The 23580-nt window shown below is 38.4% G+C and overlaps 4 protein-coding genes across 4 annotated transcripts in view; 1 reads left to right on the top strand and 3 right to left on the bottom strand.

Annotated features, from left to right (window-relative positions):
- The window catches only part of frmd5b (FERM domain containing 5b), a 90409-nt gene extending 80643 nt beyond the window's left edge, over nt 1-9766 (top strand). Inside the window, exons 9-14 of the mRNA XM_074666062.1 lie at nt 179-242; nt 583-674; nt 770-844; nt 951-1019; nt 1105-1211; nt 6297-9766. Of these exons, the coding sequence (XP_074522163.1) occupies nt 179-242; nt 583-674; nt 770-844; nt 951-1019; nt 1105-1211; nt 6297-6883 (994 nt within the window). The 3' untranslated portion in view covers nt 6884-9766. The remainder of the gene's footprint in view (nt 1-178; nt 243-582; nt 675-769; nt 845-950; nt 1020-1104; nt 1212-6296) is intronic.
- A 212-nt stretch (nt 9767-9978) lies between these two features.
- wdr76 (WD repeat domain 76) lies at nt 9979-14726 on the bottom strand. Its single transcript, XM_074666063.1, has 15 exons — nt 14527-14726; nt 14227-14343; nt 14046-14141; nt 13833-13925; nt 13554-13612; nt 13091-13208; nt 12878-12979; nt 12624-12664; nt 12321-12474; nt 12014-12172; nt 11792-11907; nt 11595-11693; nt 11335-11487; nt 11202-11255; nt 9979-11107 (listed from the first exon to the last, which is right to left on the bottom strand). The coding sequence occupies exons 1-15, from the start codon at nt 14575-14577 to the stop codon at nt 10852-10854; spliced, it is 1668 nt and encodes a 555-aa protein (XP_074522164.1). The 5' UTR covers nt 14578-14726; the 3' UTR covers nt 9979-10851.
- A 1001-nt stretch (nt 14727-15727) lies between these two features.
- LOC141787535 (pro-cathepsin H-like) lies at nt 15728-20023 on the bottom strand. Its single transcript, XM_074666016.1, has 12 exons — nt 19911-20023; nt 19391-19422; nt 19187-19292; nt 19026-19096; nt 18830-18934; nt 18380-18466; nt 18148-18203; nt 17952-18033; nt 17793-17861; nt 17526-17632; nt 16671-16799; nt 15728-16571 (listed from the first exon to the last, which is right to left on the bottom strand). The coding sequence occupies exons 1-12, from the start codon at nt 19984-19986 to the stop codon at nt 16502-16504; spliced, it is 990 nt and encodes a 329-aa protein (XP_074522117.1). The 5' UTR covers nt 19987-20023; the 3' UTR covers nt 15728-16501.
- A 1730-nt stretch (nt 20024-21753) lies between these two features.
- Nucleotides 21754-23580, bottom strand: part of LOC141787534 (ras-specific guanine nucleotide-releasing factor 1-like) — a 28561-nt gene continuing 26734 nt past the window's right edge. Inside the window, exon 27 of the mRNA XM_074666015.1 lies at nt 21754-23470. Within this exon, the coding sequence (XP_074522116.1) occupies nt 23378-23470 (93 nt within the window). The 3' untranslated portion in view covers nt 21754-23377. The remainder of the gene's footprint in view (nt 23471-23580) is intronic.

Here is a 23580-nt window from a genome sequence, read left to right as displayed (position 1 = left end):
TTTGCCGCAAGCTGCAATGAATATTTAACCAACCCAATCCATGTCTGTCTCCTCTCCTCCCTCCATCTCTTTTTTTTTTCTGTTGTTCTCTTATTGTGCCCTCTCTCCCTATCTCCCTGTCCCTCACTATTTCTGTCTTCTTTCTTTGTCCTCTGTTTTGTCCGTACCTAAAACTCAGGGATGAGGTGACCAAACTCAAGTTTGAAGCAAAGACATTCCATATATATGCAAATCAGAAGGAGGTATGTGGATGCATTATTAAAATGTTCGCTCTGTAGCCTGTGAAGCTCAGGAAGTTAAATGAGGTTAGCCTTGTTTTATGCATGGAAACTCAGCCACTGTGAAACCAGTGTAATCTTCCCTTAACAGTGAAGTAAATGTGAATGATCAGATAAAAATATGCGTTAGCCATGGGGTTTAGCAGACAAGAGAGAGGAGTAAAGCTAAGGTCTGTAGCCAAGAGCTCGGTAAATCTGACTGCAGATAATTTCTTTTAAAAGGCGCTGAATATTATCAACAAGAGCCTGGTTAAGAAATGTTTTATGGAAGTTTTTTTAAGGTACTGAACCTTACTTGTTACAGGATAGAAAGATTATCCTAACATACTTTGCACCAACACCTGAGGCCTGTAAGCATCTGTGGAAGTGTGGAGTGGAGAACCAGGCATTTTACAAGTAAGTCACAAAGTGGAACACTTGAAAAGTCAACATCATGCCACTTCATTTTTCCTGATTGTCATTTTTATGTTTCTCTTTCTTTTCACTCAAAGGTTGGAAAAGTCTAGTCAAGTTCGCACAGTGTCCAGTAGTAATCTCTTCTTTAAGGGTAGTCGATTTAGATACAGGTAACAGCTGCTGTGTGTTTGCTGGAAACATAAAGCTCATGCTACTCATATGTCAGTGTCTCCAGGTTTATGCAGCAAATGCAAACATCTTTTTCTGTTTTATTAGTGGAAAAGTTGCAAAAGAGGTAATGGAACAAAGTGCCAAAATCAAGAGAGACCCCCCTGAAATACACAGGTCAGAATTTCTATTAAGTCCTTCTCGATCTCATTTTGCGTCTGTGCTATATTCATGTGTTTGTGGGGGGGGTGTATTTTTCCAGGGCTGGTATGGTGCCAAGTAGGAGCTGTCCATCCATCACCCATGGCCCTCGTTTGACCAGTGTGCCCAGGACCAGACGGAGAGCCGTGCACATCTCCATCATGGAGGGTAGGAGACACACTCCAGATGATACTGTCTGATGAAATGTGGCTTTGCTGGAGGTCAGGGGATCAATCCATCTAACTCTGGGATAGTATCCTTAAGACATGCACCGATCAGTGCAGATTTCCTTAATTCTGGGTGATCTGTGATTGGCCCATCCTTACATATGAAGCTGATCTTATATATCTCCAGGAAGGTCTGACAGCCATTATAGCTTTTTGCTCGGAGACCTAAAACTCAGGACACTTTATTGATTGTTTAAGTTTAAAAATAAAGATTTTATTGTTTCACAAGTATTGCTCAATGATTTTCAATAAAATAAGATTGGAACATTGAAGGTATATGCTGTCAGTTCTAAAAAGTAAAAATTGGTATCAGCAGATCAGGCTTTTTAGAGATGGTGATCTGTGGTCGCCCAGAAAATTGTGATCGGTGCATTCCTAGTACCTTTGCAAGACAAGTAGCTGAAAGACCATCTCTGTTAGTGTGAAGCAGATCTCTCAGTGTTTTGGTTTTTCTAACGGATTTCAACCAGACCTGTCAAATGGGCTGATACCTTTATCAAAAACAGCCCATGAAGTTAAAAACAAGACTCAATATTTCCAAAATGTTAACACAACAGTAGACTGATTAAAAAGATTATTTCCTTACATAATAGCCACTATTTACTTTGTTACTTGTTGTACTTGTTTGACATTTGTGCAGTATTGATATTCCAACCATGTGTACATGACTTTGAATTGTTTCATTACTTTTTATTTATTTATTTTTTTAAATGCCAAAAAATTACCAGCACTGTCTTGTGCTAACTTTAGTAGCAAAGTTTATCCCTCACTCTTACTTCCCTGGGATATGGATTAATAAGTTAGAGTGTTTTTTTATATAATCATTGAAAAAAGGAATTTTTCAGGACTCTGTTTGCAAATTTACCAATCCTAACTTTACCTCTCTCTAAACCATACTCTGAATGTTTTCTTCAAATGGGTCCATAACTTCCAAAAATGAACCTCATATGGTATCAAAGAAGACCTTAATAAGCTACAAATTGATACCATAAACCATCATTAAAGCTGGGGTTATGAATCAAAACAGAAGTTGTACAGATTTTTCCTTATCTTAAAACAAGTCTCCTCTGCTTACAATTAAAGAGAAAGCAGGTTTCTGGCCACTCATGCACTGGTTTTGTTTTTCAAACCCTGAGTCTACCTCTGTATGCATTAAGATGTCAAAGTATTCAACTTTAAATGTTTAATAAAAACCAGCAGCTTAAAGAAATAAATCAGGTGTTAAAAAAACAATGAAACAAAAGTGGCCCAGACATCTATTGAAAAGGACAAGTTTATAAGAAACAAAGATTACCTGTGGGAAGAGATCAATCAAAATGCACCGTTAATAAGACGAGACACATTACAGCTCATTAAAAAACAGGAGCAGGAAAGACTAGAAGGAGTTTCTACCACCTTCTTAATACCCAGGAATCTTAACATTCAAACCCTATAATCAGCACAATTAGCATTAATTAACACAGTCTGCTCCACATCTTTGTTGAAGCAGATTAAAATGGTTGCTAATGTGAACAGCCTGCCCTCCCACATCAGTCTTTCCTCTTTGTTTTATGTGATGTCTGTATTTTTCTCTCTTGGATGAACACTTTGTGTAACAGACACCAAACACAAACCTCAGGACAGCTCATCATCCCGTGGCCTCAGACATTATTTTGACATGAGAAAGTCATCCTGTCTGTTTATAAAGGGCACTTACTGCCCTCTCTATCCTCCAACAGGCCATTAACCTTTTACCAGTGCTGCCACTGTGAGTAATAGTGCTCTCAGTTGACCAGTGTGGATCACATTTAATAAACTTAACACACACTTTGCTCCTGGTATAAAAAAGGTGGTGTGTCAAACCAGACCTCGTCTAGTGTTTGACACAGAGAGCAAGCTCTGACATTGCACCCCACTGTTGCAAACCAGAAACAAACCCCTTGTGTTTTGTCCTGCGGCTCAGTCTGCGCTGGTATTTCCACTGTAATAGTATCTCAGACTGAAAATAGCTCCTGCTGTCAGGGGCCACGGCATGTGTGCCACCGCTGACAGCGGGGTGGGACGAGGCGAACAAGTGGACTACATTCCAGGGCCTTGTCTTTCACTCTGTGTCTTTCTGTCTTTCTTATTCTGTCTGCTGGTGTGTGTAGGTCCACCATGCTAGCTGCTTAGCAGGGCAGTCACAGTCAGAGACAAATTCAGCAGAGATAGAGGAAGGATTGTTTGAAGACAAAGGATTGTTAAAAGGAGTGCAGCAAGAAGGCCCTGGTTCACAGTTAGGTTAGACGGGTGATTTTTCTCCAGTTGAACCATGGTGAAGTGTCTGATCCGGATCAAGACCAAGGTGAATGTTCACTTGCGAATGATCAACCACTGTTACCGGGATGTGAACGTGCGTGTGCTGTCTCTGGGACCCCGGCTCTTGGGCAGGGCTCTTGGGGTCCTGCCGCTTTTCCCGGCCCTTTCTGGAGGTTCTTCTGCTTCAGGCTCTGGTTCTGGGTCTGCACAGAGCTCCAGGACCCCTTCTAGGCTAGGTGTTACACCACAACTTCATGGATGCAGCCCACCCCCTCACAGTGCAGGTAAAAAAAACTAACTGGTTTTATTGTCTGGGACTTTGGGCTGCTGCCTCTTGAGGCTCTGTTCAGGCTTTATGGCCATCAAGGTTGGTGTTGATTTAAATAAAGCAACTCAGAAAACCTTCAGGATGGTCAGAAATTCCTTTTCTCATATGTTTAATCTGAATAGAAGAATTTAAATCAAAATATAACAGAGTCTTAAAATTATAGCCTGTTGAATTCTCCTGCAATGATATCAGAGTGTAAATGTTTTGACAGTCTCAGATGGTCAAAGGATCAGGTAACCGTTCTTGGAGGACATTGCTGTAATGCCTCATGTCTACATTGAGCTCTATAACAAAGGGGCTAAACAGACGACTGTTATTGATACTAGTTGAGATGAAGATGACACAAAGACAGAAGACTTTCCCTGAGAGAAAAAAAACAGCATGAATTTGAAAAATGGATTTGAGCACTGCTTTGAACTGAGGAATGAAAGCTTCAGTTACAGAAAGGGCTCGGCTCAGGATCAAGAGGATAAGCAGTATTAACCCTTAAACCACATCTTTCAATTGAATCAAGCATACAGAAAATAATCTGCACTCCTGTGCATTTGTATATAATTCCTTTTACTCACTTCACTATTAAAACCTCAACTTTTACCAACTATATTGTTGATATTTATAGGCAATATATCCCTTTAAACTTACTGCAAGCCACATTGACCTGACAAGTCTAGGTATAAATTGTATTTGAGATAGCCAAATACACAGACTTGATTGATTCAATTTAATGAAATATCCCATGGACAAAAAGCAAATTTTGCTTGATGGATCTGTATCACAAAAATGTTGCTTGCTTTACTGACATTGCCGTGTTTTGAAAGCTAACGAGATAAATGCACAGAGTAAGACCCTGAGATTTTGAAGTGTTCTTGTGAGTTACCAACAGGGAGCAGCAAAAAACTGACTCTGAGAATGAATAAGTTAAGGTTTCGTGTGTGTGTGTGTGTGTGTGTGTGTGTGTGTGTGTGTGTGTGTGTGTGTGTGTGTGTGTGTGTGTGTGTTAAGAAATAAAAGTCAAATCTCTTAAAGGGGCTGTGAGGAGGTTGAAAGTGATCTTGAAAAATACTCCCTTCTAGATATATGCCTAATCATAATCCACACTTTGAAATGAGATTATCAGCACCAATATTGCTGGTTACATGTGCACTACTTAGCTTCCAGATCGGGTTGACCAGGACCTGATTGATCTACTGCACATCTAGGTCTCCATGACAACACCACGCTAGCTGACAAAGTTTAGTAGAGAGAAGAGACAAAACACAGAGATCTGTGTTTTTCTCTGCTAAAAACCATTTCTGTGATTAATTTTGTAGTGATGGTGGACACAGGAGCCAAACTGTCAGACAGAGAAAGGACAGAGGAGCAGAAGAAAGCTAAACGGCATCAATAACCAATAGCTCAGCAGCCCTAGCCTTTAGCTGTATCACTCTATAACAAAGGGGCTAAACAGTTTGCGATAATGTCGAATCCAACCCACAGTCAGCAGTTATTCTGCAGTGGTCTGTTCAAACTCGAGAGTCTATCAATAAAATGAAGAGTGAGGTTACGTTAGCTCTGCTTGGTAGATGACTGGCAGGACATAACCAGGATTTACTAACATTACACATCACAGACATGTCTTAAAGCACCAGGTTGCCAGCTGCGCCAAGTACAAATGACTACTGAACTACCTACAAACCAACTGTGTTTACTTGTTGTCATGCTAGCCTACAGATAAGTCGGAGCTCTGGGCTTCTGATGTCTCTAACATATAGCCGGCTGCTGTAATGTTTGCTTGATGTCACATTTCAAACCCTAGCGCTACATAACTGCAATCAACTTCAATCTGATCTCCATTCAATTCCAAAACAAACTCACGCCTCAATAAAAATAATTTACGACAGTGTGCGAAGACTCCGGGCCAGAAGGTGGCGAGGGTGTGCCATCAAAACAGATCCTCCTCATAGCATCTTGATCCTAAATAAAGGGATATGTACATTGCGGTTAATTTTTCTTGTAAGTACAAAAAACAACCTGAAAATCCTCTGATAATAATTTTGTTGAAGATTTATCAAATTGTACATGTTGATTTTTTTTGTCAGTGTTGCAAATGATTTTTTAATCTCATATTCATTTAAAGTTAAACATGATTCATGAAAATTCAGCTGTTTGATATTGTCAGACTTGATCAAAAGGGGCTAATTTACTTACAGTATTTAATAGAAAGTGGTAACAAACACTTGGTGAGGTGGAGAGTTAGAGTGCAGCGTTGGTGCTGAGTTGGGAGAACACTTTTTCAGGTGATAGTGGAATGAGGAATAGTAAATTTGATGGTGCATTTCCAGATGCCTGCCTGAACCAGCTCACAGGCATCGCTTTTTGTAAGAGCACCCCCAGGTGTAAAACATCTTCCTCATCAAGCTGTAACTCGCTTTCTCTTTTCAGGTTTGGAGTCCCTTCGAGACAGCGCCCACTCCACCCCTGTTCGCTCCGTCTCTCATGGTGACTCCTTCATGCCTTCTCGGGGCCAGATGGTGGACGGGAGCGAGGCGAGCACATCAGCCGTCATCTCAGACGAGGCCTACAGCCCCTCGGACAGCGTGCTGCCCACACCTGTGGCTGAACACGGTATGGAGATGCCCTCTGCTCGTCACCTGAACGGCGCTCCCTGCAGCGTGGACGAGGAGAAGGCGAAAGAGGCAGGGACATCAAAAGAGGGACAGGGGACAGAGTTTTCTGGTAGGAGGGGTCTAAGGATGGGGAGAGGGAAGCAATCTTCTTCTAACGACGTGGAGGAGCTGAACAAGTTCATCCTGAGCGTCTTGCGTCTGTTCCTGGTCACCATCGGACTGCTCTTCGCCCTGCTGCTACTTCTCATCATGCTCACAGAGTCAGACCTGGACATTGCCTTCCTGAGAGACATCCGCAAGACGCCTGAATTCCAGCAGTTCCACTTTGAATACTTCTGCCCTCTGCGGCGCTGGTTCGCCTGTAAGCTACGATGGATGGGAAGTTTCCTTATCAGCAAGTGAGGCTGAGGCGCAGACTGAAAAACACGACACAGGCCTCCACTGATGGAGGAGGGACACAAAGAGACGGATGGGTCAGGAGATAGAGGGTGGGAGGAGAAACAGAAAAAGATGGCAGCCCAAGTCGCAATATAGAATCAGCTTCTCCCAGGATGGGGTTCCCGTCACAAGCCACGGACTGTCCCTTGAAAAAAAACCTTTGTGTATACATTTGACCATCACTGCGAGGAAGAGATTCACATTTTCCTTTCGAATTCAGGTCATTTCAGAGTATTTTATTTTTACACAAAATCACAATCACCGGGTTCATTCAACCACTGGAAGGGGACAGACTTCACTTCTTCAAACACAGATAATAGTTGCCTTTATTTTTGTATTAATTTATATGTTATAAGAAAGAGCCTGATGTAGTGGGTTGTGTGTTGTGTGACCTGAGAGTCTGAGTAAAGTTTGAAGAGCAAACGAGACGGAAGCCATTGTAGCTCATCCAATTTTCATACATCAAAGCCAACAAACATTTTCATTTGGATAAAATGTTACGGTGGAGTGATGGAGGAGGCGAGATTGGAGACTGCTGTTAAATGGTGATGCTGGCATCTGGGGGTCAGAGGAAGTGTGAGGATGGAGAAACCAAGCAGCACTTACTGAATGTAGAACAGCCCTGAGTCAAATCATGTTTCGCACAAAACGTTTGTTTGATGAAATGTTTTGGTGTTTCCACAAAAAGTGACACAGGTGAAAAGCACTTTGAAAACTTCCCAGATTTTCCTGAGTTATCAAAACATCACAATTGGCCGCAGTAGCTATTTGACCCAGGGCTGCGTTAGATTTATTATTTTTGTAATAAGTGTGGGTTACTTTGTGTTCAGACCATTTACAGTCAGGTGCTCGTGACACCACGTCTGTCCAGCATCTCGAGCTCTGACAACGCGTCATCGTCCAGTGACTTTACCTTAAAGACAAACTGTAACGGTGAAGTAAGTCATGAAGGTGGTAAGTTTACTGACTTTTTTAACATAGGAGCCAAATAATGCTACTAGCTACAATCAACTTCTGTGTTTTTTTTGCTGTAGTTACTTTTACAGTAGTTACAAAGGTGATGGGATCGTGTGAGCTAGCACTGTAGTGATAGTGAAGTGTTTGGTTAGATCATCGACTCCCACACTCTGTAAAAGGTTTACCTTGATGTGCAATACAGTCGATATTAAAAAGCCAAGATCCTTTTCATCAAGGGCAATCTGACCTTTGTTTTACCCTATGTGAAATGCAGAAATGAGCATTATTTCCCCACTGAATACAATTAGAGAGCTTGTTTTAGTTCATGCTAAGTGAAGGTCATATGTCTCTGTTTTACCCTGCTGTCTTCAGACTTTTCTCTGTAACCTTTAAATATATGTCAACTTTGTCCCCATTTTTGTACAAACTGACGAATCATTTCAACACGGACATTCCCTCACAGTGACTTTTAATGTTCTTGAAGTGTTATTTTATTACAGCTGCCATATAGCGTCCAGCCTCGCTTATGAGAGAGCCTAAGATGAGTCGTGTTTACGTCCTGCGATTTGCTTCATCACGCCTACCAAAGAAACCTCTGTTGTCTGATGTTTGTGTCAGTTTGCATCAACAGATGGGACACTGTAGATAGCCAGCTGTCCTCCTCCAGCCTTATTATTCAACGTTACTTTACCTGCAGTGTGTCTTTACAGCACAGAGAAATCAACAGCTTTAGCTTACGAGTCAGTCTGTGACTATTGGTCCTTCTAACAATCCTACAAGTAGCTCATTAGATTGTGTGTTTGTTGTGTAACAGTGACAATGTTGGATTATGAGTCAGATGGATGTGTCAGTGTGTGAGGAAGGTGATTGGCTGAGAGGTTTAGGACGAGCAGGGCAGGTTTGAAAGTTGCTGTAACAAATCATTCTTGAAAAAGTTGAACTAAAAAAACTTCAATAATCTCCTGAAAGTTTCTCTAAAAATGGTGACTATTTTTGGTATCATACTGATAATTTAAAACTCAGAAGCCCTGGTTTTTAGATGTGCTTCATAAATTTGCTTTAACTTAAATGGTGCTTGGTGGCTTTTGATTGATGATGTAGGTGAAAAAAAGGATAATGTAAGGAAGAAAAGTCCTATGAAAGCTTAACTATCTTCACATAATTTGTACTTTATTATCAGACTTATTTGTGGTTCCTATGTATAATGAATGAACAAAATTTGAGCAATAAATATAACAGGTGATGAATTTAAGTATAAACTGCAAACTAATGGTTCTACAAAGTGACCTCTGAGTCCTTTCAGCAGGTGAACCAGCCTGTATGTGCATGTGTTAAAGGAGTGGTGGCCACATCCTGATTACCCAGAGTTCATGGTATTTTTCTGCAGTGTATCATATCAAAAAAACTTTTTTTTTGTTTGCTTGTTTTATTTCCCCGTCCAGTTGGTTGTTGCCTAACACTGGACTGTTCTTGAATGAATTTATAGAAATTGAGCAGAGGATAGTTTTCTTTTGAAAACATGTGTAGGTGAAAATAACTCGTGACACCAGATTTTTTTTTTCTTTTTTGAAAGCATAAGTAGCAGACTTAACTACCTGAATCTTTTCTTTTTGCAACACAGTTCAGTTTTCTTTTAATCATAATAATTTGTTCAAATCACTTGAATCTGCACAGTGATAAAGAAGGGTAGTAACCATACTGACTTTTACTGAATCATGTAAACAGGAGTAAGGCTCAGATGTGAGCCTCCTTCCTGTACCATGGCCCTGCACAAGGAGATGTCTCTGTAAGCATGTGTTCTGCATTTATTACCTCCAAATAAGACTGCTTATTTCCAATCACTGACTGAAGACTGGTGTAATCTATTTATGAATAAATATCTATTCTTGACATCTGGCAGCTAGTGTGGCTACAAGATCAATCCTCAATTAACCAAAAATAAAGTGGACAATGTTAGCATATACTCATCTTTCTCTGCAAAGGTATCTCTGGAACAATGCTGCCATCTGGTGGCAACTTTGGAACAACATGGTGATGTTTAATGTTCACATTCAAAACATTTGGTATCAAAACTCTCCTTATTTATTGTCTTAACTTCAGGAGCAACAAATAAAAAAATAGAAAAACACACAACTCTGTTACAGGCTTTTTCACACGTACAACAAAAATATACAGAGATCTCATTTGAAGGAGCTGTCTTGGCTTTGCAAGACATTAGGAATGTGAGAAATAGATAACCAGAAACACACAAATAACAAGCAAAACAACTAAAAATATCTAAAACCTCCAGTGTCTGTCAGTGTTTTCAGACTCTGTATCTATTGATCACAACCAAAAGATTTGGGATTATTCTGAAGACTGAGCAGGACATTAAGTGGTTTCAGGGACAAGTCTTGGTCCATGTTGACCCCAATAAGGTTCAGTAACTAAACTGACAAGTTGATCATTTTTTTGATGATTTACATGTAGTACTAGAACTTCTACACATTTAATGGAAATGCACCTACGGTATTATTAAAAAAAAAACAAAACAAAACAAAAACTTCAACCTCCTGAAAAGCGAAAACTGAAGAGTTTGGCTCCATTAACACCGAGTATATCCTAAAGAGCACCTCAAATGTAAAAAAAAAACAAAGATTTAGCACACTATCATGTTGTTTAAGGCACATAGATGGTGGTTAACTATGTGGTGTATTAACTTTTTAGGCTGTTTGTTATAGTCCGTTACAGATACAGAGTTCTCTCAAAGTGTGTCAGTAATTTAACTAAATACAACATCTCTCTGAACATTTATAACTTTCATATGTGACTGGCTATTTAAAAAAAAACTGTTAATATTGTGATTTTAGTTACAACTCTGTCACAATATGTTTAAGCAGCTACATCTACAATGTACGACTGGAGTGTAAACATGTTCCTAATCTGTCCTTGTAAGGACAAGAGAAGCTTTTGGTCGTGCAGATTTTGGTCTTTTCTCAGTCAGAGAAGACGTGCACGCGCCCTGAAGCATTGCCACCCAGCATGGCATTTCTTGTGGGGTGGAAAAGGACGACAGACTGAACTGTGCTCAGATTCTCATCGTCCATGAAGGAGTGTTGAGGCTGCCCGCTTTCATGGAACACCTGCACCTTTCGAGGCCTCGCCAAGCTCCCCACTACGAAGCAGTCTTCCTGTTTAGGGTCCCACACAGCTGACAGTTTGGTCAGCCAGCGACCCGTGTGCACGTCATGTCTAAAAATGAAGGTTGATAACAGGTTGAGTATTTTTTAGTTTCAAGAGCTCCGTGGAAAAAGGCAGAAAATAACAAAACAAAACTTTATCTCACCTGATAGATGACAGCAGAGGAGAGCTAGAAGTCATTGCTGATGTGTCGTATACCCTGTGAAAAGAGTCCGGGATGAAAACCAGGCTGGGATAACACAACAAAGAATAATGGGTGTAGCATAAGTGGCTCTTACCTTATGTGGTTATCCATACAGGTGGTGAGGACTCTGTTTCCGGTACTAGGGGAGAAATAAGCACTAGATATGCTCAAAGAGTGTCCATACAGCTGGGAGACTGCTGGGCTCTTTGACTTTTTAAGGCATCTGCTGTCGTAAATACTCACTACCCTGCAGGCAAGAGCAGAACGAGCACAATATTAACATTACAAAATTAAGAAAGAAAAACGTTTAAAAAAATTACAACAAAATGAAATATAACATCTCCTCAGACATACCTGCTTTCTGCCACAGCAAAATACTGCTTCTGTAGAGGATGGACGCTAACACAGCGCAGTGTTTTGGGGTCCACAGAGTGAAGGGACTCGTGTGAGTTTCTGAACAGAAAACAAAAAGTGGAAGAGTTCATTATAACAAAAGGTTTAAAAAATTAATAAGTTAAATAATTTCATACAGATCATCAGCAGTATGTTACCCTGGAGTCCGTCTATCCACAATGGCAACTTCTCCAAACCAGTTTCCAACCACCAGTGTGGAGCAGTCATGAGACATAAAATCAAATGTTTTCAGACCGTCCCCGATGTCATACACCTAAAATAATGTACACACAGACAAGCTGGTGAACTTTAAACAAGTTTAAACTTATGTGATTCATGTTGAAACATTTATATTTATAGTAAATAAGATTTGCTCTCACATCATCAAAGACAGCCTTTTCGACGTCCATGCAGCGCAGAGATCCGTCGTAGCTGAGGCTCAGCAGGTGAGTGGGATGAGCGGCAGAGAACGACATGCAGCCTACTGGACGTGTGTGAGGCTGAAAGAGCAGCACGCCATCATCAGCCCAGTCACCACCCTAGGAGACAAACAGAGTTTTTCAATAAACACAGCGTTCTCCCGGGAATATCCTAGGAGAAAATCAACGTTTTAACATCATCCTGTAAATTACTCATAATTGTTCAACTTTATAAATTAAACTGTTGGACAGAGGCAAGAAGACTCACCAACTTCCAGAGTCCCACTTTACCCCACTTGTCCCCTGTGGCCATCAAAAGGCTGCTGGAGCAGGGATGAAAGGCAGCAGAGAAGATGCGATCTTTCACCACTTTGGCCACGTTGTCTTCAGAAATCCTCATGCTCTTCAGGGCTGAGCGGTACCTGAGTAAAGACACCAGTGAGAGGTTTAAGCTACTACCTGCCGAAAACAAGTTGCTACTGTTTCAAAATTCACCAATGTAAATGCTTTAGAGGCAAAGTAGTCGCTGCTGAGCTTTTTTAAGCAGTGCTATCAAATCTTAAGATCTTACTCATTCAGGCTGAGCTTTGTCTTTTTGTCTGGTGTTGAATCCTGTGAAAAGAAAAAGCACGGTTCAGCTGTACAAAGTGGCTGTGAAGCAGCTGTAATATACAAATCACACCATGCGAAAAGTGCAAATGTATCCAGGGGCAAAAATTCAAAAACAGTTTTAGATTGATTTTTCAGTCATTTATTTTCAGGGGACATTAAGAAAAAGCAGAGTAAAACGAGAACTTGAACAGCAAAAAGGACGTCAGCTCCTACCTCTGAACAGAGCTCAACAAGGTTTGGCGGCAGCTTGCTGCCCTCCTCCATGTTGATGGGATCCATTGGAAGAGGACCAGGAGGCTTCTTGAGAGGAGTAGACTTTAAAGCAAGTAAATTTTGATGTGAGTAAAAAAAAAAACAAAGAAAAATATAGACACAAAGAAGGATTTTCATATGACTTTAGTGTTTAAGTTATCAATATGCAGCCACCTCTTCATAGACCAATACGCCGCTTGATTCAGGAGGCAGGGTCAGGACCTCTGCCTCCTTCTTTTGGAGACGAAGAGACTTTCGAGCTGGCAGCATTTCTTTCACAGAGGCCTGTGACCTGCAACCACATACACCAAACATACTGTCAACATCAGAGGCACTTTTCTCTCTTCTGTTTGGATTTTCTTACATTTTATATTGATATACTGAGACCAACAGTCACAAAAAACATAATCACTTTTTGACATGACAAAAAAGTAATAATATAATAAAAGTAATACCTAAAAAAAAAATCTTCATTCAAGAAAGACAGATTACCCAAATTTGAGAGTATAATGTGCATTCAGGAAAGTTAATTCCTCAAACTCACCAAACAACACAATTTTGATGTTGCCCTTTAACCAACTGAAATTCATTTTCTAAACTAAGTAAGAAATAATAACAGGCTGTCAGCCAACTGTACCTCATGAGACCCCTCTGTGATGGTTTTGGGCGTGACAGCTGCCTCAGCCCCTCGGTTGCCTTAGGACAGAAATATAACAATCAAAACTTCTGCTTTATTTGTTTAGATTAACTACATTAAGGCCAATCTACAATGATAGTAACTGGAAATGCAAACTATAATGTCTGTTCCAGGTTGGATATACACATTTTCTATTCACATTAGTAAAACTTAAACCTATTCTGGTTGTTAATGTATTGAGAGAAGCTGGATTCCTAGGTGGTCCATGATTGGAGTTACCTGGAGTAAGTTGATGGAGGATAAAAAGGCTTGGTTCTGCCTAATGTTCTCCAGACGCTCCAGCTCATACTCTGAAAGTCCTCTTTGTCCACCCTGTGTTACACAAAGATAGTTACTCTTCAGAAGTGCATAGACTCTGCATAATATGGAATATAGAAACAAATAAGTTATCTTGACCGTTCCTCTGTTGTATGTATGTGTTTTCATACTTACAGGTGGATGCTCCACATCACTGTTTTCAATGTCTTCCTCCTTTTTAATTTCTTTAAGGTTTTTCTGGCTGGTTTTGTCATCTTGCGCTCGAGTTTTCTATTGATGATACATATAGACATATTTACACCAGCATACACAAAAATATTGCTTTACAGATTTCTCTTTCTTTATTTTCTCTTACTGGTTTATTCTGTGATTCATCAGGGCTGTTAACTGGAGAGTATTTGAGGCGCTTAGGAGCCAGGACGCGTCGTGATGATCTTCGGACTGGTTCCTTGAGATTCTCGGGGGTCAGCTCCTGTTCGGTAACATTTTACACCAAGAACCAAATCACAAGTTGCCGCTCAATTTAACTCTGCAGGTGTTTCAAGGAAACAACAAGCAGCTTATTTCGGCTTTCACACATTTGTAATGCTACTCATATTTAGCAGCAAGTTTAGACGAGTCTGGTGAAATGAAGTAAGGTAAGAGAGAAACTCACAAGCAGCTGCATCTTTACGCCAGCTTCGCGCTTTGCTCGTCTTGTCGCCATATCGGTCCAGTTGTCACGATATGAGAAAACCCGCCAGCAATAAGTGCAAGAAAGTCTTACAGGTACACCTCACGGCTGGAAGGCGAATCCACAATTAGATAACACAGCGGATGACGATTGGCGCCACATGCTACAAATGTTTTGTAAGTACTCCCGCCCCTCTGTGTTGTGAAACCAACAACTGTTCGGTGATTGGCTGGATAGTTTACGTCATTAGAATAAGGGGCTGTTCCTTTTACTCAACGAGCCAATGGGCGTCCTCCTATTTGATAGATAACTTCACTTCTTTCTACAGCTTTGGCTTCCCAGAGCTAGGGCTGATGTCGCCACCCCGTGGTATGTCTTGGTTCATACAGGCAATGGGTTAAACTATGAGGGAGTGAACTCAGCTGATGGTGAAACCTCTTAGGTTTAACACAAGTGGGTCCTAAAATAACGCTACGTGAATGAGGGTGAAAATTGTTCTCCTCCTTTTAAATAGTCTATGAAAGTCCATTTATGGCAGTTAAAAATAAAGGAAAAATTGAAGAGAAAAAAATGGAAGTCATAAATATACTTGTCATAACAATGAGATAATATTCCGTAATACTGAGCTACTAAATCAAAATTATGAGGTCCTTCATGATGCTTGTGAGACTCTATCATAAAATTAACTTTACCAAAATTTTTATTTATTTATTTATTTATTTTTACTTTTTTTTCTATTTTTTATACAGGTAGAAACAGGCTATAATAAACTTATACATAGAATATATATAGTTTTTTTTTTTTTTTTTTACAAACCAGTGGTATACTGAAAAGCTTGAGATTGTCCTGTGACATATAATTGCACATTTACAAGTGTTTGACATCTCACTGGCCTGAGTATGATACTAATAATAACAACAATAACAACACTAATAAAACGCATTTGTATAGCACTTGTTGAAAAAAAGTTACAAAGTGGTTCACAAAATAAAAATAAACAATAAAACAGAAATGTGAGGAGGGTGAGGTTAAAAACACAAGAGATAAGAAGAGAATCAAACAGTTTAGGCTAAAATCCACCATTAGATTAAATAAAAAAATCAGGAAAATAAAAATTGTAAAAGATTCAAACAATTGAAACAATAGAAGATTATAGATTAAAGATCCTGCCAGTGATATTGCCTGAGAAAGACTTGAAAACATTTTTGAGGGTTAAAACATGCTGAGGTATTACTTCCTCTAAAAAGCACATTGATAAAAATGTGTCATTTGAGAGAGATTTAAAAGAGGATGAAGAGTCTGCTAACCTGATCTCCACAGAAAGGTTGTTTCAGAGTATGGAGAAATGTCCATCTCCAAGAGAGAACCCTGTGTAGGTCAGAGACAATCTACTGAAAGATGCATGTGAAACATAATTTTGTCTGGTAAAGGATACTCAGAGAAAAACAGCTGATCTGGAGAAAATGTTCTTCTTTGAATATGGTACAACGGTGGTTTAAGCATCTGAACAGGCATACTAAAAATACTAGGACACACTTTTTGTGCTCTGTGCAGATAACATCGACACTTACAGAACCCCAACAGAAAAATAAAAGAACAGCAAAGTGTAGTTGATTGTGTATTTAATCTCAAAACATATTGGAACACTTTACATAGAATACATTATATAAAACCAGAAATGGAGGCAGGTTTAATTGTACATAAATGTTGATACTGAGTAGCCCTGAGCAGTTTCCTTGGATTGTAACAATGCTAAATATACTTTGATTTAAGCTAAATATAAATTACATCATATACTGATTTTACAATGTCCTATTTCATTTAAATCATAAACACAATAATGTACACATTAATGAAAAAACAGACTTGCACATCAAACACTTTGGTTAGCATGACAGTATGGAGTTGTGTTCACTCCTTTTGTCGACTGGATGAGAGTTCCTGAGTTTTAGTCCACTTAAGGAAGAGGGTAGGAAGCACAAGCAGCCAGTCCACACATATTTTTTCCTCGCTCAATGAAAAAATACCTGGAGGAATAATGAAGAGGGAGAGGTGTCCATCATGTCTGAAAGGTGGTACAAACCATCACGCTGAAATACACACTCGCTTACACAGACTATATTTACCCGTCCATCCCCCAGGCTGTGCCCCAAGAGTTTTTCACAATCCAATAAAGCATGCCGTTCTTTTCAGCTCCATAACCCACCGCCAGGACTGCATGATTCACCATGTCTGCTGTTTTCTCACACTGCAGGCTGAACAGACAACATGGATGGTTTTTAGAACAATAGGCTTAACATCTTTCTTAAGGATAAGTGATATCTGCAACTACGCAAAGGTGCAACTGTACAACTGTTTCAAGACACAAACATGATCCATGAAAACACAGGTCAAACAAAACTAAGAGAATCTGAAATTAAGCCTTCAAAATGCTGATTCACATCAGCTGGTGGCTTGAAAACATCTAAAACCATTTTTGTCTTTTACAGCAGAAAGTTGAATACAGTGGATCCCACACTCATAGCTCTGAGTCTCATAACAAATATCTATATAGCCCATTATTACAGGCAGACTTGTTCTATGCTTGCAAGGCAGAAAACTGTTTGAGTTTAAGTAGCCACGAAACTAAATCTCAAACTTTTGGTGTATATGCAAATAAAAATAAATACAATTCTGTGGGTTTGTGAAATAGCCAAAAATCTAAAATATGTAATTGCTATTATGAATTGGTAATTTGATTTCTGTCACTGCAGATTTTGCTTGTTGACTTATAAGCACTCAATAATCCTCTTGCATGCATAAATTACTATTGTGCTGGGGGATTTATGGAATAAGTTTCTCTATTGTGTTGTACTGTACAATGGATAAGCAGGTACAAAGGAAAGAAACTATGTGCTCCCCCTCTCATCTCATCATATTTCTATGTGAAATATCTTACTACATACACATGTTCTGGAGAATGAATAAGGTCATTGGCTCACCTGGAGTAAACACCTTCTTTGTAGTGCATAAAGTCAGCCGTGACCTCAAAGGCAAAGGACACAGGGTTGAGCCAGGCCACAGCATCAACCATGGCCTTTTCATCATACTGTGGACACATAAATGCTGATATTTAAAAAAACATATTGTAGTGGGTACAGTTAAACGATTTTTTAATTATGAAAGAATGTTGACACTTGTATCGTGGAGTCCTAAAAGCTGTGTGTACCTGCCCCTTCATACCAATATGCTAAAACTTATTTACTCACAGCTGTTATGTTGACAACATCCCAGATGAAAGCAGCCGCACGTGAAGGGTTAAAACGACAAGTGTCTTCCTACAATCACAAGGACACAATTTGTTAATTGAGATTTTTCTTTGTATCAGACATAGATTAGCATGAGGCATTGATTGGGAAAAGACATACATGGCCTTCATAAGGGTAGTCTTCCTCTGTCATAAGGCCCTTGTTATATTTGATGTATTCAAATGCCTGACTGGGGAGCCCACTGAAAAAAAAAAAACAAGAAAGATTTAGACAGCCTCACACTCTTTATATGTTATTTTTTATAGCTATAACAACAAAAAATGACAAATTGTAACAACAATTACATGTATCTTACCCCATGCATCCATAATTCTTGAAGTTATGGGCACAGTCTAACAGCTGCTGCTCTGACTGTTAAAGAAATAAACTGAATTACGTTTTTAAACACAGGTCTGCAGTTATCATGGAAGTTTGAATGTTGTAGTGCAGAAGTCAATACTTTGGGTGATCCATGATGTGACCTTTTGGATCTAGAGTCTCATATGTGAGATCTGCAAATGCTGTGAATAATCAAACACAGATCTCACCAAAGGTACTAGGTTCCCAGTGACAATAGCATTCACAGACTCTAAACAGCCAGTGGTAGAGAAAGTCCAGCAGCTCCCACAGTGACCCTAAAGACACAAACACACACTAACTCGTACAACTCTTCACTTTCATAAAAAAGAGCATCTATGAATGTAACAGTGGCACTTTGGGGATCTGTCTGAGTTTTGAATTTAGAGGGGAGTTGAATTGTATCCTTAGTGTAATGTCCCGTTATAGATGCTATGAGGAGGATCTGTTTTAATTGGACTGCATCACCACCTTCTGGCCTGGAGTCTCACGTACACTGTCATGAATAACTTGTAGCTAGCTAACATTTGGCTAGTATTGATGCTGATAATCTCATTTTGACTACAAGTGTGAATTACAATCAGTCATATATCTAGAAGGGAGACTTTGCAAGATCATTTAAAAACCTCTTTATAAAATACCTGGTTCTTCACAGGAGTTACAACTTTCCCTTTCTTCCTCCAGTCTATAGACCTGGGGTTTGGACGAGTCCGGCTGACATGATGCCCTTGAGTAGCTGAGCAGTTCTGCATGAGACAGGAATCATCAAACAAACAAACAAACAAGATGTATTTGTGTAAGAGCACCTGTGGAATAACCTGTTGAGATGTATCATACCTGAGGCTGTGTCAGCAGGTACGACTTCCTGAATTCCTCAAATGACATGTCTGAGAACTGATTCAGGCCCACTAGATTTGGAAAATAAACCTTGTGAGATATCATACGTTTTGATTAAACATTTTGAATTTTTAGTTTATATGAGCAACACTGGACTTTACTTGTAAAAGAGTGATTTCCTGCATTATGATGATCGATCATCCTTTTGTTGTCTATGAATTTTTGTAGTCGATGATAGTACTCCTCAGTTGAGTAGACTTTGTTGTGCTGCATATTAAAAACAAAGATGTGTATGAAGCATGTTTATAAGCCATTCAAAGACTGATAAGAGTATATTTCAGTGATTTTCTGTGTACACACTTTACCTGTATCATCCACTGTTTGAAATGATGTTCATCTGATGGGACAGAGAAAGGCCAATAGTTAAAATCAATCGAAGAAATTCTCAATTTAAACTTTGGCTTAGCCACTTCTGATAGGTATCAAACAGTAAACTTTCCTCGACGACAATGCGCAGTGTTTTGTCTCAGTGATTGGATGCACTTATACTTATCTGGTGGAGGATGTAATAGTGATACTTTGCACAATGCACTTTAATTATTTACTTACAAAACTTTGGATGGCTTGTATGGGCATCACAATAATATAGTTGCATTTCGCTTATTCTTTAGTGGAGTTATATTTGTGTTTTGGTAGTGGGACTGCTTCATCTCATTGGAAAATATGACGTGTTGTAGCCATAAATGTTAGGTTTAGTCCGGAGCTCCACTTACCGTATGGCAGCACTTGTTGTTATACCGTCCTCAGGTTTGTTTTTACGGGACGCAGTAGTAAAGATAACAGCGACATTTTTGTGCAATAATGAATTAAAAAAACGTCACTTACCTTTGAGTGTAACTAAAGGTGTTAGATTTACTAAAGTAAAAACGGTGCTGATTAACCAAACAACACCGGGCGCCATGCTTGCCCTCTTAAAGCCGTGACTGCGTCACATGACTCGGCTTCTTTTGTAATACCCCTTTACACCCCCCCACCCCCATATGATCTCCACCACCAGAAAACTACAAATACAAGGTTGATAGGCTGAGCTCAGCTCTGTGTTCCCACGCCCAATGTTCCCACATTTCTTGGACATTTTAAAAAATATTAAATTATTAACAATATTAATATTAATATATAATAATATAATAATAATAATAATAATAATAATAATAATTATTATTATTATTATTATTATTATTATTATTATTATTATTATTATTATTATTATTATTGATATATTAATAATATTACTAAAATTTAGCATAATTTGCATACTTAAAGCCACACTTATTATCAATATACTTCAAGTTTCTTTATGATTAGTTCACTTAAAGCATGCTATTTTGGAACAACTAATTTTGTACTTAGTATATCTTAATTGTCATTAAATTGTAATAAAGCTCAACTTTATCAGTTGCAAGTTTATCGAGTGTACTTTTATGTGCCAAAGTGGAACAACTTAAAGTATATTTTGTATACTTTAAGTATTCAACTTAATATGTACTAATATATGTTTATTGAGTTAAATCAAAGACTATTTTGGTTGTATTTGAAATACATTAAAAAAAATTAGTGTCTTAAACATATATTAGCTTTGTACTTTTAGTATATTCCTGCTCTGGTAAAAATATGCTCAATTATACTATTGGCTTCTTCCAAATACTAAAAGAGCATATTCAGCAGTTAATAATCAATATACTTTAGTATTACTTTGCTATACTTTCTTCATCGCACATTCTTGCAAATGTATTACCAGTATACCACAGGCTGAAAGACGAGTGTGTTGTCATAGAAATGCTATTGAACACTTTCCAAAAGAATGTCCTGAGGTAAAAGCACAAATAACTACATAATTGATTCAAATATAACTTAAAAAGCACCCCAACTTAATATTACAATGTTAAAATGTGTACCTTTAAAATATGCTTTCAGTGTATGTTACAATAAATTTGAAGCGTACATTTTAAAAATACCAAAAGTATATGTAAAATCAAATTCTAAATTAGTACACTTAAACCCAATACACTTGACTTTTACTTGAAGTATATTTTTGTGTTATATATTTCTATAAAGTGCATTATGGTGTAGCTATTTTAAAATGGGATAAAAGTGTTAGTGTTAAAGCATGGTGTTAGTATACTTTTCATATATTAACAAAGAGTACAATTTATGTAAATACATTTTCAATATACTTTTGAAAAAAATGAATACAACTGAAATACAATAAAGTACATTTTTTCACCAGGGTGTCCTCCCACAAGACTTTTTGGAAGCTCTTTATAGAAATGTTTGAATGAATTAATTTTATCCAGTAGCAATAGAAACCATCACAATCGCAGTCGTTACAAGAAAATATAAAGTTGGCTGGTCAAAAAGGGTTTCGGCTGATGCAAGGCAGAGCTTGTAGATGCCAAACCCCTGATATCATTTCCTCAAGTTACACAATCAAAGCCAGATTTTGGGAAAGAAAGAAAGAAAGAAAGAAAGAAAGAAAGAAAGAAAGAAAGAAAGAAAGAAAGAAAGAAAGAAAGAAAGAAAGAAAGAAAGAAAAGAAAAGAAAACTTAAAAATGTGGGAACTGTGTGAACAAAGGGCCTAATTTAGGTCTGTGGGAACAGCGAACATGGGCACGCTCCTAAAAAGGCTTTGACAACGTGAAACACACATTGAGGACACCGTTTCCCCCTGAGAAAGAATAGATTTATTAACAAGAGGTAATCAGGAAAGAATACACTTTTATACAAAACTGGAAATACTACTCAAGCTGTTGAAACAAACTGAAAGATAATTCTCATACCACTGGGTATTGCTCACTGCAAACATTTGATGTGCCTGTTAGAGGGTAAAGGTTCAGGTGCAAAGGTGGGGTTTAAATACAGAACACATACTGTTCTAGATATAGGTTGGATTTGAACACGTGAAAGTGGTTCATGCCTGCCACTTAAGCTTTAGGTGTTTTCTATACAAAGCCTGTAAAAAATACCTATAAATATTCCAAGAATAAGCACAACATAACTACTGTATAGATCCTGCTAACACAATAGACAGGATACAGAATGTGTTACACTTATAAGTTGTTTTCAACGTTTGTTTTAAAGTATCATACACAGAAAAGTTACAGAGTTGAACAATCATAAGGATAACACATTTTGAGGGATATGTATTTAACACATTGCACGTTAGGAAATGCATCAGACTGCCTGTACAGGATATTGTACACAGCAATACTTCTGTGTCATTGGCAAATTGTTGAGCAAAATAGTTTACATACTTTTGTGGTTTATATTCTGTTTAGACATTAAGGCAAAACTATAATGTACTGGCCAGAGAGGATTAAAGATAAAATCTCTGTCACTGTCTGAGTGTAGAAGCTGGGAATTTAACTTCCTGAAGTGGCTCATAATTATTATTACATCTGCTACATACACTGCCCGGTGCTTATGCTATATGTACATCATGTCGCCCACCAGGGGAATAAGGTGATGATCAGCAAAGCATAAAAAAAATCATCTCTGACACACCTAGCTGACAAACTCCATCCAGGTTATTCAAAGGTCAAATCAATTTAACCCAAACTTTCCAAACATCTAATCCTGATCAATTTATGACAAAACAGCAGTCAATCTTTCACCTATTAATTTCTCTGACATACTTTCAGATTTCAAAATGTCAACATTCCTGTTTTTAACTCCACTCAATCTGCATTTTTCTTTATCAGCTAGAAGTTGTAGTTACATTGTGTGGTAACCTCTCATATAGTATGTTGAATCTCAAAGATGTTTAACCAATTCAAGTAAGTGGAAAAACAGGATTGGAACTGGATTTCTGACTTTAAACTGTGACTGGGGACAAAAAGGTTGAAGTGACAGGTGCTGCAGTGATAAGGCTAAATGTTAGTTTGGAGACTTGTTCAAAAATAGTAGTCATCTTTATCTTGAAAATCCAAGCTGAATGGTTGGCACTGATATTCATGTGTCATTGAAAGCCTCTTTATACTGCATGTTCCCATCAGGATATAAACAAAAATCATTGCTTTATACTCTCAATCTTTTAATTTTGTGGCTGGAAATAACTTCAACTTAAAGTGGTATTTCAGACAATAAATAACATATAAATACTCTGTAACTATATAAATAAAACCACTCTGGGCGTCTACTCTGCCTCTAATAACGATTATACAGAACGAGTCCATTGGGGAACACATACTAGAAGGGCACAGCCTACTGTGTCTAATACAAATAATAGTATATGTACATTATAATATATATCCTTCCTGTACACTCTGTGTGAGGGCTGAGAGAGACATCCTCTTCATGATGAGGTTTTAGGCTCGATTCTGAGAGATGCCTCATAAAGACTTTCCTCATCCAGGTCTGTACTGCTGTCCAGCAGGTACTTTGCAACCTGCAACAAAAAGAAACAGAGAAAAATAGGTTTATTAGGCTTTACAGTAACCAAAAGTGTTGACTAACCCTGTATACATTCAGTGTAAAAACCAAATTTTTGTTCATATT

The sequence above is a fragment of the Halichoeres trimaculatus genome, unplaced genomic scaffold, assembly GCF_033239565.1.
Source record: "Halichoeres trimaculatus isolate MK-OKI-2021-1 unplaced genomic scaffold, fHalTri1.1 fHalTri1_scaffold_3, whole genome shotgun sequence".
Lineage (NCBI taxonomy): Eukaryota > Metazoa > Chordata > Actinopteri > Labriformes > Labridae > Halichoeres > Halichoeres trimaculatus.
The sequence above is the reverse complement of the archived record's forward strand: the minus strand, read 5'-3'. Positions and strand labels throughout refer to the sequence as shown.

Bases quoted from the DNA above. Each gene is read 5' to 3' on its own strand.
- wdr76 (XM_074666063.1), bottom strand. From the start codon at position 14,577: ATGGCGACAAGACGAGCAAAGCGCGAAGCTGGCGTAAAGATGCAGCTG. The intron at 11,908-12,013 runs GTGAGAGCAAAT...ACATTATTTTAG, and splicing joins AAAAGGCTGTCTTTGATGAT to GTGTATGACATCGGGGACGG. The intron at 11,256-11,334 runs GTAAGAGCCACT...CTCTTTTCACAG, and splicing joins TGTATGGATAACCACATAAG to GGTATACGACACATCAGCAA.
- LOC141787535 (XM_074666016.1), bottom strand. From the start codon at position 19,986: ATGGCGCCCGGTGTTGTTTGGTTAATCAGCACCGTTTTTACTTTAGTA. The intron at 18,204-18,379 runs GTGAGATCTGTG...TTTCTTTAACAG, and splicing joins CTGGGAACCTAGTACCTTTG to TCAGAGCAGCAGCTGTTAGA. The intron at 17,862-17,951 runs GTATGTCTTTTC...TTGTGATTGTAG, and splicing joins ACTACCCTTATGAAGGCCAT to GAAGACACTTGTCGTTTTAA.